Genomic DNA, 15,114 nt, shown 5'->3' on the forward strand with positions numbered 1-15,114 from the left:
CTAGAGGCTGTGGGAAGAGGCAGTCTGGGACAATGATATCCACCCCCCCACACACACATACACACACACTCCCTCCGCCTTCGTGGGTTGCTTGCTCACACTCACCAGGTGTGTCTGGAGGGAACACCTGGCCCATCCTGACTCCTCAGTCTACCCACCGCCAGCCGGCTGGTCTCCTGGCCTCAGGGGTCTGCCTATTCCTTATGATTTGCGTTCAACCCTCTCCCGTTTTTCCTGGATATATACCTGAGGAAAAGTTAACACTCTTCGAAGGGAGGATCCTGTGAGCTCCTTGAGGGCAAGTGACTTAGAGGCAAAGGGTACAGACAGGCTGATGTTCATCAGAAGAGCCTGGAGCATGGGAAAGTCTGCAGACTCTCCTCACAGACCACAAGGATGGGGAACAACCTCGCCCTTCCACGACTCATGATTTTTCAGTATCAAAATTAGGGTGGGCCAAGCCAGCCTCACCTTGACACCCAGGTGCCTTCAGCTCAGGGAGTCCCAGCATTTATTTATTATACCGTATACACTACTCCCCCATGCACAAAGGTGTTAGGTGGAGGGAATGTCTTCTGCTACACGGGCATGTCCCGTGACTGAGAAACCACTTCACACGGATCTCTGTTCTCTTGCAGATCATGAGTGCCAGCTCTGTGGAAACTGCAGGGGTAGCCGACAGCAATGGGGGTACTGCAGGGGTGAGTGAGTGACCAGGGATAAGCGGGAGTGGGAGGTGCTGGGGCTGGGGTCAGACCACGGCATCCTGAAGGGTGAGGATCTGGGACTCAACTTGCCTAGGTGTGTACTTGTGAGGCTGTGCCTGAGGCAGGGTACTGGTGACTTAAGTAGCAGAGGTGGAGGCCACAGGAAGCCTGTTCGTGGATGTTACTACATGTGCCGTCTGATCTCTGTGAATTGCCGTGAGCTCGCTGTGTGGAAATTCGCCTTGATAATGTCTGTAGTAAAGGAATGCCAGCTCCCCGTGACAGCAGTGTGAAGACAGGTTTGTCCCTCATACCAAGCAGGTTTTCTGGAAGCTGTGAACTCCCCATCTCTCTCGCTGAGAGACTGGCTGTGGGAACTAGAAGTGGGGTCTTTATTTTATTTTGGGGTTGTATGATAGGCTGAGAGACACACATTGCTGTGGACCAGCCACTGAACCACATCACCACCACCACTTGGGGCTTGATATTCACAAACACCCACGACAACGGTAGTTGGGACAACTCTGGGCCACAGCTTCCCTTGTAGCCTGGAGCGATAGTCCTGCCCAGCATCTTGCTGGGCCCCATGGGTTACTATATTAGGGAAGTGACTGGTGCCACCTGGTAAGGTATCTCCAGCTCATCCCAGACATGGGCTCTTCTCCCTGAGCCCCTTGACCACACCATGAGGTACAGTCCTTTGTTCTCTCCTGCACACCTCCCTCCCTCTCTCTCTCCCTCCCTCTCTCTCTCTCCCTCCCTCCCTGCCTGCTCTTTACCTCCCTTTCTTTTAGTCTCACATTCTGTCTCTGTCTCTCCTGGGCTTCTCTTTCCTCTCTCTCCATCCCTCAGTTGCTCATGCATAGCCCGCATCTCCTTGCTTTGGAGACAGGAAAGGGGTACACGGATGGGGCTCAGAACAGCTAGTGACTTGGCCCTGGAGTTCTGAGACCATGGCCTTGTGAGGTTATGACTGCTGTGTTTTCCTTCCCATGAAGAGGAGGATGTAGGCTCAGGTCAGTCAGGTGAGCTGCCTTGAAGCAAGTGATGGACAGGCCATGGGCGGAGCCACCTGGGATAGAGAACAGAGGAGGGCTTGTGTGACAGTGAGTCCAACGCACGGACCATGGCCTGTCAGGGTGGGCCTGAATATTGCTGTTCCCCTTCCTAGTGACCACAGCTCCCCCAAGCCCCACAGATGTGAGCTTGTGCCGGCCATTGCCAGGCAACCCTGAGAACGCTTGTGAAGTTTGAGGGAGGGCTGAGACATTTCAGAAGTCTGATGAGGAAAGCGCAAGGCAGACCCTGGGATAAACAGGAACTGGATGCGAGGAGTTGTAATGCTGCTGCTGTCTGGCCTCTGCAGAGTAGGCAGGCACCCAAGGATGAGCTCTGTTGAAACTGGAAGTCAGGGTGCCTAAACATGTCGTGTGCAGCCAAAGGGGAAACAAACATCTAGACACCCCTGTGGTTTCCTGCATTAGTCTGTCTGTTCCTGACACCTACTGCCAGTGCTCTGACCATCCCTGGCTCCACCTACTGCCAGTGCTCTGACCATCCCTGGCTCCACCTACTGCCAGTGCTCTGACCATCCCTGGCTCCACCTACTGCCAGTGCTCTGACCATCCCTGGCTCCACCAGGTCCCCCGGCCTTTGTACCCACTGTCAGCTCTGCCTACATCCAGGAAGTCCCTTGCTCCAGGATTCCTGATAAATACTTCTCATTCTCATGCCACCTACTCTACTGTCAACCTTCTGAGTTGCTGATGTATATTTATGAGGCTGGCTTTACCTAGAGCCATGCAATCCTGTTAGTCTCCTTCCTGAAGCTTGTGGCTGCACCACAGTTGAGCCTCCAGAGGGACACATGGCCACCTGGTCAAGCCAGGGTCAGCAGTTCATGAACTCACAGTCTGAAATGCTCCCAAGCAAGCTCCACAACTTTCGGCCAGGGTGGGTATCCATGACCATCTCCCTGATGATGCCTTAGACTCTGTCCTCAACCCTGGGGTGGGCTTGTGGAGGCATTTCTGGTGACCAACGGATGGTTAAGGCATTCAGGCCCAGGAAATCTACCAGCGATTTGTTCATGCAATCTCTAGGGCTAAGCCCACAGGCCCAGGAGTTGCAGGCAGGCAGAGGTTCAGGGTAGGGATGGGTACTATTTATAGGAATAGTGGTGCCTGGGACTTCCCTGAGGACATTAGCAGAAGTGCTTGCAAGTGAGATGTCTCACAGCTAGGGCTAAATGGGGTCAGTACCAAAATTATAAGGATATAGCTAGAAGGAAGGAGAGCTGCCTCTGGATTGAAGCCTCGGGTAATTGTTGCCTACTCCAGCCTTACTGTCTTCCGAGAAAAAGATGGGGAAGCCCTAGGGTACTAATACAGGATGCTTTTGTCAGCTGCCCATGTCCTTTGATTGGGAAGAGACAGCTCGGAGCCCCAGAGGCCTCAAGCCATATCCAGGGCCTGCCTGGATCAGGACAGGGTCGCCACACCTTGGCACAGTGGCCAAACTTCATGCCTGGTCTATTCCACTTGCTCTTCCTGCTTCTGCCCCAGGACAGAGCCTTTTACAGGTTCACAACATTCACCCCACAGCAGCCCAGTGTCCGTATCTGATGTCCCTGTCCCTTTCTCCTTACTAAATGAAGCTGAGGCCCACCCTTCCTCCAACAAACAGGTCTATGTTGCAGATACTCTAGTAGATATGGCCATGGGCTTCCCCCTCGATTCCTCCATTGAGCATGCCTGAACTGAATCAAGCTGAGCTGCGCAGAGCTGAGCTGAGATTTTGGTGAGCTCAGGATGGTTCTGAGGCATCTGTGGACCTGCACTGAAAGACACAATACCACAGAGGAAACCTACAAGATGCTCAATAGCAAGGTTTCATTTTTAATCAGAAGGGTTTTGGCCATGGGTGCCAGACTAATACTGCTTCTTGGCATGTTTGGAGAAGAAAACAAACCCCTTCACTGTTCGGGGCTTGTGTCCTGTGCTAGGTGTCTTCCAACACACAGCCTCTATCGGTCCCTCTTTCCTAAGAGAAGCCAAACCCCATCCAGGAAAATTTGCAAGCACCTTTGCAGAATTCGGAGGCTTCCTCGTTCTGTTAAAAGTTCAGTTGCTCACAACAGAAGTATACACAGACACACACACTCACAACCACAGTCCGAAAGGCCCCTTCAGAGTTCCATACCTATTCTGAGTGACATAGACCTGTCCAAGATGCCATCAAAGCATTGTCTCCGATCACCCACAAGACAATGGCTTCCCAGTGACACTGGACTTGCCTTTTCTCCATAAGGTCCCATTCTGTACCTGCCATTGGACTCCAGAACAGAAGTGCCATTAGAGGAATAGAGGGACAGGTTTGGTGTCAGCTGAGCCTGGCCACCTCCTGTTGGAATGACTCCATACAGGACCTGATATCCTTAGCCTGTGTCCAAGTGGACTACTGAGTCATTCTGTGACTTGATACAGGTCACTGAGTGGGGTTCACATCTGTCTTGCCAGGAGGTCCTTTTAGCTACCAAGCTAACCTGCTGATGCAGGAACACTGAGGAAATCACTCTGTTGACCCTCAGTGGAGAACAGCTTCAGGGTAGATGTAGATGCTTTTGGCTGCTTCGTCATTACTTCCTTGCAGTCTTGGAACTAGACTTCCTGTCATGTCCCACCTGTATAGGAAATCTGGCCCGGGGTCCTTTGGTCAGCCTTGCCTGATGATCTCATCCATAAAGGAAGTATACTTGGTTGAGAGACCTGTCCTTGGCTACACTTATGTGTCCTCCTCATACCTTGTCTACCTGATCCTCCATGTTCAGCAAATCCAATCAGGCCTCTTGTGTTGTGGATGGCATGGTTGGAGAACCAGTCACAAGAAAATTGGGCTGCAGTGGACCTCAGCATCATGGGATCCATGTGGGGATAAAACTCCTGTCTGGAACACATTTTAAAAAGCTGTCTTGGTCCCATGATGCTTACCAGGTGAAAGGTGAAGAAGCCGAGGGACTTCTGTCATCTAGTCTGTCCCTAAGTCTTAAAGCGCTTTGCTTCAGGAACTTCCCTTTGTCTGAATCCCATCGGTCCCAGGGCCTGATCACCTCAGCCTTCCCCCCTTCACCAAATGCCCCACTAGAGAACCCTGGTGAGCCCCAGAGCCTCCTGCATTCTCAACTACCTTGTAGAACTGACGGCTGGGGCCTCTGCCTGAGGTCCCTGAGAGCCACCACATGTCAGGACTATTTGGGCACCAGTTAATCCCACCACCTTGACATTTGGATTCCTCATAGGAAAAATAGGGGCATGGACATCTTGAGCGTGGGCAGAGGGTGAAGGCTGCAGGGCTACAGCACACCTGAGGATGGTTTCCTTCTGTGCCGTCTTCTTTCGGCTGTGTCTTTTCTGCCCCAGGTGCCCCCTACCCTCCCTGTCTCAAGGGACCACTGGGACCCCTCAGCAGTCCCGAGAGGTCACATCGGGGAAGTCTTACAGGGGGCTGGGGGTTCCTGAGGCTAGGTAGGGGGCACACTTCCAGATGCAGGAAGACTCAGCCAGTGTGAGTGAGGGTTTTGCATGTCAGGTAGGTCTGGAATGCCTGCCATCCACCCACTGGGCACAAAGCCTTGACAGTGGACCTGAGAACAAGGGACATTGCAGAGGGAGGAGGTCAAGGCCATCTTCCACCTTTGTCCTTGGAGCAAGGACTCACAAAAATGGAAGAAGGCGATGCTTCAGAAGACACAGCAAGAGGTCAAGTCTGAACACAGCCTCAGCTGGCATGGTTTCCTCACAAGGCCTGTTTCTATAGGCCTGGCACACAGGCATGTAGACACACATGTATGTTTTATGCACAAGGTATGCCTGTCCCCAAGTGTTCAACACGGACTAGGCATGTGACAGGATGAAGGATGACCCTCGGGATCTGGGGGGGGGGTGTCACATGATCCCTCTAGTCTGCAGTCAAGGACACCACAGGTTCTGGCAGCAGGTGCCATCTGTATAGACTCCTGTCCACACCACTTTCCTCTGCTTTCCTCACAGTATTTTCTCAGACACAGCAGATAAAGCCACTGGCCAAGCTGTCTTGACCTCTTGGAACCTTACTTTTCAGTCAGTGCATGGTGTGATACGTGGTGCCCTGGGGTGCTCCCTGGGAGAAGGGCTGGGAATGGGGTACAGCTGCTTTAGCTCTGCCTATTCCCTTCTACAATGTCCACTTTTGCTATGGGCATTGTCACTTAGAGAATCCTTAGCTAACCTCACCTCCCCCACCCCCACCCACAGTGGGCCACCACGTGTTCACACTCCACAGCTAATGATGGCCACTTGCTTCCTTGTAGGTCGAGTCCAGAAAGTTGTCCTCTAAAACAAGACGTGACAAAGAGAAGCCTGGATGTAAGAGCTGTGGTGAGACCTTCAACTCCATCACCAAGAGGAGGCATCGCTGCAAGCTGTGTGGACAGGTGAGCATGGGACGGGGGGGGGGGTGTGGGGGTGTGGGTGGGAGGGTGGATTGCACAGAGCCAGGTGGCCACTCATTGAGTCTTTCCAGGTTCTAGCAGGGCGGCATATGCTTCTTAACAGTCGTCATGTGATGTGCACTGCTAGTGGGCTCCGAGCCACAAGCCACATGTCAACCCTGCTAGGCTGCCTCCTTCAGACCCTGTATTAGTTACTTTTCTCATTGCTGAGTCATGCAATACCTGACAGGAACCAATTTAGTCTGAGGGTACACAATCCACTGTTGCAGGGAAGACATGGCAATCAGGGGTGTGAAGTACCTGGTCAGGTTGTAGCTGCAGTCAGGAAGCAGGAAGTGGACAGGAAGCGGGAATGGGCTATCATATATTAGGCCCTACCCCCTAGTGACTCACTTCCTCTAACAATGTTTTCTACAGTCTTCTAAAGCAGCACCAGCCACCTAGTGTTCTCATATAATGAGCCTGAGGGGGACATTTCAGATTTAAACCAGAACACTGTCCCCTACATATAGATGATCCTTGAGCATGAGCCTCTGAAAGAAAAGCTAATTTCTGGGCAGCTGTGATGCCTGATAACATTCCTTCCAGCTGGAAAACTGCTGGCACTGTGCCCCAACCGGGAGGGAGTAAGATGTAGTGTGCCTGTCCTGTGGTAGAGAGGTGACGTCCTTATGTAAGGTGTCCAGGAGGCAGGAGAAGGTGGAGGGCTTGGCCATGGTGGGAGTGCTCCAATGATGAGCAAGGTCTGATGGGATCGTGCAATAAGGGGCCACCACTGACTGGTGTCCCCAAAATATACCAGCTCCAATCCTCCTCACTCAACCTCAAATCCTTGCTCCTGACAATGAGCAACTGAATCAATACTTAACACTGAAATTCAAAGCGTCCTTGGAGAAGGAACTGATCGCCTAAGTATATTTACACTTAGATAACAAAGCTGCACCTGGGGGAGGGATTGAGAGAGAGACAGAGACAGAGAGACAGAGAGAAACACAGAGAGTGTGAGCCTATGTATCTCACAGACTGGCTTGAAGCTGTTTATTCAAAGGATGTGAAGACTGCTGTTCTATAATTTTATATTTTCATAAAATTTTACCATGCTGGCTGGGGTAAGGAGGGGGAGGAATAAAATAAGGAATCTCTGGATGGATGATGATGGATGGGTGAGTGGGTGGATGGATTGATGGATGAATGGTAGATGATGTTCAGTGGATGGACGGATATGAATGAGTGGTGAATGCATGATAGATGGAGAGGAGTTGGATGGGTGAGTGGATAAGTACAAAAGGGATTTGGAGAACACAGGATAACCTGTAGGTTGGGGCTCCAGTCCAAGTGCATGGGCTTAAAGATGTCATCCAGACTAGGAGGAACCTGGTGCTCCTGGCAGATTTGCAGTGGGTTGCAGTGATTGCAACTGAGGTAGGAGCACCTGGGAGACAACTGGAGTCTGTGGTCTCTATTAAGGGAGGATAGGTTGGATGGTTTTGGCACACACCTTTAATCTCAGCACTAGGGAGACAGACGCAGGTGGATCTCTATGAGTTAAAGGCCAGCTGGGTCTACAGAATGAGTTCCAGGACAGCCAGGACCATACACAGAAATCCTGTGTCAAAAAAAAAAAAAAAAAAAAAAAAAAAAGAAAAGAAAAGAAAGAAAGAAAGAAAGAAAGAAAGGGAAAAAGGAAATAGGAGAGGTGTGAGGGCTACTTTACCCAGAACCTGGGCTGCAGTTGGAATGATGAAAGACCCCAGGTTGGTTGGTCAGTGAGCTCCAAGCACCTGTCCATCTCTGCTTCCCTGGATGGGCATAGAGGCAAGCCACTATACCCAGCTTTGACATGGGCTGGGGGATCTGAACTCAGGTCCTCATGCTTGAACAGAGAACACTTTACAGACTGAGTCATACCCCCATGGTTTTGATTTTTTTTCAAGACAGGGTTTCTCTGTGGCTTTGGAGGCAGTACTGGAACTAGCCCTGTAGACCAGGCTGGTCTCGGGCTCACAGAGATCTGCCTGCCTCTGTTCCCAAGTGCTGCGATTGAAGGCCTATGCTACCACCACCTGGCGGTTTTGATTTTTTTAAAAGGGATTTTTGTTATTATTTTTTTTTCAAGACAGGATTTCTCAGTAGCTATGGAGCCAGTCCTAGAACTCGCTCTGTAGACCAAGCTGGCCTTGAACTCACAGAAATCTACCTGCCTCTGCGTCCTGAGTGCTAGGATTAAAGGTGTGTACTACCTCTGCCTGGCTGATTTTGATTTTCTTAATGGCAGTGTCCTGGGTTTTGTTACATGAGTGGGCTATGTTCTTTTCTTACACACAGGGTTACGGAACTCTGGGTGGTCCTGAGCACTTAGGGAGACTAAAGTCACTCTCTGCTACAACATGAGTTCTAATTGGTATTAATAGCCTGAAGTCAGATATTAGGGGGTGACAGGTGAAAGATCAGAGAAGCAGAGCAGCCAGCCACTAGAGCTCTTACCTCTACGAAATCCTCAGACTGAAAAGAGACTACGTTCCTGTCTCATCCTGCCTATATTCCTCTCTCTGCCCAGCCATCTCACTTCCTGTCTGTTTGTACAGACCTCCAGACCTCTATGGTTAAGTAGTGGCTTGCTCTGCCCTCTGATCTTCAAGCAAGCTTTATTTGTTAGAGTATAAGCAAGATATCACCACACTCTGCCCTTAGATGTGGCTTTCAGCATCCCAGGACAAGCATTGCCCCCTCCCTCTACAGTTCTTTCATCCTCATCTGCTCGGGATGCACGCATGGTCAAAGGCACCCTCTTGTCTTGCAGGTCATCTGTAGGAAGTGCTCAGAGTTCAAGGCTGAGAACAGTAAGCAGAGCCGTGTCTGCCGAGAGTGTTTCCTGGAAGAACCCTTGGTCCCCGCAAACCCCACAGAGACTCCCACAGAGCTCAAACAGAATGCAGAGGTGGGTGTCCCTGGTTCCTGTAGGGGGCATCTCAATGTGGTTCACAGGTCTGGAATCAGGGAAAGATGCTTGGAGCATGTGTGTCTAAAGACATCTCAGGATTAGTCAGGGCCAGGGAAACGTTTGCACCTAGGAGTTTGATGGAAATGTGTGTCAGCTCCACTTCTGGCCTGATTGGAGGTGCCCAAATTTAGGCATTGAGGCTCATGGGGCACCTCCTTCACCTTAGGGCAGGTAGAACCCCGTGTGTGTGTGTGTGTGTGTGTGTGTGTGTGTGTGTGTGTGTGTGTGTATTGGTGGGGCTGTTACTTTTCCAGCCTTCCTTCTTAAAGAACACAGTCCTTTTTATGGAGTAGCAGGACATCTCTGAAAAGAAAGCCTTTGTTTTCCAGGAAAAATACGTTTTCCTTTGTCTTCACTTGATGCCTGCCGTTGTGGTCTCCTGGGAGTTCTCTCGGATGTCAGTCTCTCTCCCAGAGATGGTGTGGGATGGTCCAAGAGGGCGAGGGCTCAGCAACTCTCAAAGCTCCTGACATCCTAGCTGGAGCCAAGGTGGCAAGAGCTTTGGCTGTCTAGGAGGTCAAGGACACAAGGCTGTTGGGGACTGAGGCTACAGTGGCCTTGATTGTGAGGCTCTGGCCCCACCTGCTGCTCACCCTTCATTCTGCACTTTCAGTCTGGAGATGCAGTCGGGGAGTCCTAAGGGTGTGGCCAAGGCCTTGGAGGGCGCTGAGTCTGACAAGAGGGGTCAGAACCAGGTTTATGTGGCTCAGGGGTCTTGTTTCCATGACAGCACTAAAACATCAGAAGGGAGACAGGGTCTACAGGAGGTGTATGTGAGGTGTGTGCACACGCGTGTGTGATGTGGAAAGTGTGTGTGTTTGAATGTGAGGGGGAGGGTATACTGTGTTTGGTCCCTTCACCCTGTGACCACGCTCTTGTACTTACTATTGAATTTCCCCTGCTTATTTATTATGTAGCCTGGGCTAGCATGAGATTTCTATTCCTCCTGCCTCAGCTTCCTGAGTGCTGAGGTTATAAACACATATAACCAGTGCTGGCTTCCCCTCGATACTTTGATGTTGTCCTAACCTGGAATGGGCTCACTTTCCCAAGATGGCGCAACTCTAGACCCTACTTGAGACCACATGGCACCCTTCCACTGGCCTCCAGTGACCCTCTGAACCATATAACACTGCCTCAGCCTGTATCCAGGCTATGTCTATGTGGTCACCTCCTTCCAAGCATGGGCCCTGGTTCAGGTTCAGCCTCCTGAGGGGACAAAGAGATCACAACAGGCAAGACTAGCCTCAATCTATTGTTCTGTCTCCAGAAGCCTCCCTCTGTGGATCCTCGGCCTAGCCTGGTCTGTGGCACCCTGCGTCTGTCTGACAATGGTACAGCCTGGTGTGAAGTATGGGCAGACATCCCTGAGTCAGACCCCCAGGTGCTAGTCCTGATGGCTGGCAGCCAGGTAAGTGTCCCTGTCCCTGTTCACGCCCAGGGCTATGTGCTGTGAGAGGTGCTTTGCTACCATAGTGCAGAGCCTCAAGCCTGAAGTACCCGTGGCAGGTCTGGGCCACTTTGACCTTTCCAGTCATGTGACCTGAGCCTCGACTTCTCCCAATGCCCAGAATAACCATCTGCTTGCCTCTCATGGAAGACAGATCCCTGTGATATCAAAATCCCAAAGACAGTCAAGGGACACAGAAGCTGGACCCTCCTCCCCACACACATTCGTTCACTCATGACTTGCTTCATTCACACATCTTGGGCAGATGCATCTAAGCACTACTAAGCCTTGCCCTGCTACTCTCAACTCCCATTGCTAAGTCATAGGAGTTATCCTGCCTCACTTACCCTGGAACAGGGTTCTGGAGAAGGCCATGGATCTGGGGAGGTCTGTTGAAGTGGCCAAAACTTCATCCCAGCAACTACCTGAAAGCCTGTCAGGCAGTCTGTTTGCAGTTGTCCTGGCGACAGGCTCCACGCTAGTGGGCCTGTGCATGGTGGCGTGCTTGGGCGGCCACTGGCATGAGCTGGAGGCCTGCTAACCCTCTGCCTTTCCTGCAGGCTGGCAGACTGCTGCATACCATCCCACTCTCTGGCTGTACTATAACAGTGCCCGACCCTGAAGAGGGCCTGGAGGCAGAGTATGTGTGGAAGCTGCATCGGGGCCTGCAGACCTGGTGGCTGAGTGCCCCCTCCACAAAGCTTCAGCACTGCTGGCTGGAAGCTCTGAACACTGCTGCCCGTGAGGACACAGCTGGGGACGGACCAGGTGCCTCGAAGCCCCAAGCCTCAGCAAGCACAGACACTCCATGAGCAGAGCCTCCTCCTGTTCTTTCCACTATTGTGTTTGACCTGTGTTCTTTTCGGGTGACCTTAGAAGTCACGTGAGGGAATGAAGGACTCCTGGGACCACTGAGGATGGACTGATAGCCCAGAGGAGAGTAGCAGTGGGTCCAAGACCACTCAGCAAGTCTTGGGCTTCTGACTCCAGCCCCATCATTGTGGTCAGAGCAGGGGAGGATGGCCACTGCAAAGCAAATGCCATCTGAGCAGGCTGACTGGTAATACCAGCCCTCAAAGGCACAAGGAGGCCAGGTGGGCACTGCCCAGGGGTGAGCGTGTCTAACCTGGTGTGATGTCACTCTGGGGAAGGCAGAGATGCGGGTAGCCTGACCTGTATCCACTGTGTGAGCTGGACCATGACCTGGGCTCCACCCCCTCTGGGCTTCACTTGCATACTCTGCCCTCTCCTGAAGCATTATTGCTCATCTCCTATTCCTGCAGAGCCCTTGAAGGAAAAGGAGTGAGGGCCTTCTTATCCTACCAGCCACACTCAGAGACTGGGGAGGCTGGCTCTCACCCCTGTGTGGCAGGTTTAAGAAATTTCAGGCTGGCTCCTCTGTGGGCATGTGCCACGCTTGTCAGCATAACTAAATGCTGGCAGTCAGCCTCAAGACCTTCAAACCCACTCTTCCCAGGATTCCCCTCAAGGCAGGTGGCTAGAAGAGGGACGGTAGGTAAAGGTAACAAAATGGCATGGGCCACACACTTGTCTGGGAGAGCAGTTCTGTATCCCAGATGCTGTAGTGAGTGGGTGAGTAAGCCATACGGCAGGGTGGGGATCAAGATGTGGGGATGTGACAAAGGTCATGGGGCTCAGGGTGTGGCCTCTCTAGGAGTAGGACATTTAGAGAATAATGATGGAGTTTTTGTCCTTCAGGATTGCAGCCCACCAGCATCAGCACAGCACTGTGTGGAGATAACTGGGCAGGTATAAGGGCAACAACCTGGAGCGGAGAGGGGATGTAGAGCCAGCAGTGAGGGCCGGGTACAGGGAACACTGGGAGGCTCAGATGAGGTGGGGCCTCACGTGATGTGGGGGCCCAGGTAAGGCAGGATGGCGGTAAAGTGGGTGGAGCAGAAGTGAGGTGGACGGGATACAGGTGAGGTGTGAGAACACAGCTGAGTCTACGTAAGAACCAGCTGGATGGGCATGGTTGCCTGGGGATTGCTTGCAAACAGCTGGTCCTCTGCCTTACACTCTCCCTGCTGAACTGAATGTCCCAGTCCACCCCGAGGAGAGAAAACAGCAAAACAAACAGAACTCTTCTATACTAGGAGGAATGGGGCCAGGGTCTTTTAGCTACTACTGAGTAAACGTAGCAAAGTCCTTCCTACCCAGCTCCGCATGGGGCAGTGGTGAAGGTGGTCCACATGCAACAGCAAACCAAGGGGGCACCTTCCTTGGCTGGCACACACTTCGTGGCAGGCACACCAGATGGACACAAGCGCTCGGCCTCCTGACATCCTCTGCTGCTTCCTTCTGCTTGCAGAAGTTCTGGCCTTTGCGTTTCAAGGATTCCAAGTGTCCATCCTCTGAGGAATCAGAGCCTCAGGAGGATGCCTGTATATCCTGCCCCCAGGATATGAACTAGTCGGCTTGCAGTTTGGGGGCCCTGATGCTACCTGAGCAGAAAGGCGCATGAGTTACTTTTCTTGTTGCAGTGACAAAGTATTAGACAAGAGCACCTTACAGAAGAAAGGGTTGTTTGTCTCACAGTTCCTGATGAGGAACTGTGGTAGCAGGAGTGCTGGCTGCATTCCATCCACAGTGGGAGAGCAGAAAGGGATGAATGCCAGGGTTCTACCCACTTTCTCCTTTTAATTCATCTCGGGCCCCTAAGCCATGGAATGTTGCTGTTCACGTTTGGGGTCCGTTTTTTCTAATCAAGTAAACCTTTCTGGAAACACCCGAATGACATGGTCAGAATTTTGTCATCTTGGTGATTCTGAATCCTACCAGGTTGGCAACACCAACCATCACAAGTCCACCCTTGTCCATTTGACACTCAAATACATCACGTTTAAACTTTAACATTCGCTCTTGGAAGCCTTATGCATCTGCAGACTTCCCTTTCCCGGGGCGTAAGCGCAGTCTCTGCTGAGTCTCGAGGCCCTGTGAAATAAACAATACACACTTCTGACACACATTCCCATTTCAAAAATGAGCGTGGGGCACGGGAAGGACACTCAACACTTAAGAGCACTCGATGCTCCTCACAGAGGGACCACAGGTCAGTTTCCAGCACCAATCAGGTGATTTACAGGTTGCCATAACTCTAGCTCCAAGGGATCTGATGCTCATTTTTAACCTTTATAGGTACCCACATGCATGTGAACACACACACACACACACACACACACACACACACACGTCTTCAAAGCTAAGGCTTAGAGCCACAACCAAGTGAGACTGAAAGCAAAACTGTAAACCAGCAAGCTAAACATCAATTCTCAGTCCAGCATATAGGCTACAATGGCATCACCTACAATGGGTATCCCCTTCCCTCCCCTTCTGCTTCCTGCAGCCCACATAGCCTGTCATTTTGCCCAGTTCCACCCCATACCTGCAGCTTTCCTCTAGAGGGATCTCACAGTTCCGGCATCTTCAATATCCTAGAGCCGCAACTCTAGGCTCTACCTTCATGGCTTCACACAGTGGTCCTTCAAAGCTCTTCATTTGAAGAGAATCTGACCACATCACACACTGTCTGGCCTCAGCTGCCTTCTAGGACTTTTAGTGCAAGCATCCCAAACACTGAAACTCTTGCATCTTGCATGCCTATAACCAGCACTAAGTTCTGCTTCCGGCTCCAAATGTAGTCTGACTCCCTTCGACCCCAGCTGTGGTGGCTCCGGTGTACCAGGGTGGTCTAATCAGAGGAAACACTTCTCTAGGTGGTTGTTTTCAAGCAGGAAACCTCAGTGGCGTTCACAGGCCAGGCTCTCTCCTTTCAAACGGATTTGCGGTCTACAAGTTTCATCCTTCCTTGGGTGGTCTCTTGTGGTCAGGGTACCTTCCCCTTTGTCCTGGTGAGGAGCTGGCTGCTTTCCCAGCAAGACTTCACTCTCTCTCACATTCTTTCGCTCACTAAGGTGCACACTTTTCTTCCTTTTCTGCTCCTGTTTCTGCTTTGTTTTACTGTAGACATAAAAGAGCAAACTGAGACCATGCCACAGGCCAAATGCCATCCTGTCTTGAAACATCCTCCACCAAAGGAACTAGCCTATCACCTTCGAATTCAGCCCCACTCAAGCTTTTGGAACAGGGATAGACTTAAGCCAGATTCTCTGCCAGAATATCACACACATGGCCCATAGCCCAGTCCCCATAGAGTCCCTTGTTCCCCTCTGAAACCTCATAAACCAGGCCCTCCCCAGTTTCCCCCAAATTCCAGTCCTCTAAACTCCCACCAGAAAGCTCTGTTTGCATGGAGAACCCTGGGGCTTCTCCTCTGGCCCGAGGCTCTGAATTGTGACATATGCTTTCCTCTTGCTGGCTCATTCCAAAGGCAAAAGGAACCGCATGGTCAGGTGCAGCACAGCAATAGCCCTACTCCTCCGTACCAGTTTTCTGTTTTCCTTTTCCTTTGCTCCGACAAAAAGCAACTAAAGAAGGGAGGGGTTTG

At 51.6% G+C, this 15,114-nt stretch overlaps 1 protein-coding gene across 2 annotated transcripts in view; it reads left to right on the forward strand.

Annotated features, from left to right (window-relative positions):
- Positions 1 to 13,395, forward strand: part of Fgd3 (FYVE, RhoGEF and PH domain containing 3) — a 49,116-nt gene extending 35,721 nt beyond the window's left edge. For both annotated transcript variants that reach the window (XM_051194303.1, XM_051194302.1), the window contains exons 14-18: positions 639 to 701; positions 6,055 to 6,177; positions 8,996 to 9,133; positions 10,467 to 10,607; positions 11,207 to 13,395. In XM_051194303.1, the coding sequence (XP_051050260.1) occupies positions 639 to 701; positions 6,055 to 6,177; positions 8,996 to 9,133; positions 10,467 to 10,607; positions 11,207 to 11,458 (717 nt within the window). In that variant the 3' untranslated portion in view covers positions 11,459 to 13,395. The remainder of the gene's footprint in view (positions 1 to 638; positions 702 to 6,054; positions 6,178 to 8,995; positions 9,134 to 10,466; positions 10,608 to 11,206) is intronic.
- Positions 13,396 to 15,114: the final 1,719 nt, after the last annotated feature.

The sequence above is a fragment of the Phodopus roborovskii genome, unplaced genomic scaffold, assembly GCF_943737965.1.
Source record: "Phodopus roborovskii unplaced genomic scaffold, PHOROB, whole genome shotgun sequence".
Lineage (NCBI taxonomy): Eukaryota > Metazoa > Chordata > Mammalia > Rodentia > Cricetidae > Phodopus > Phodopus roborovskii.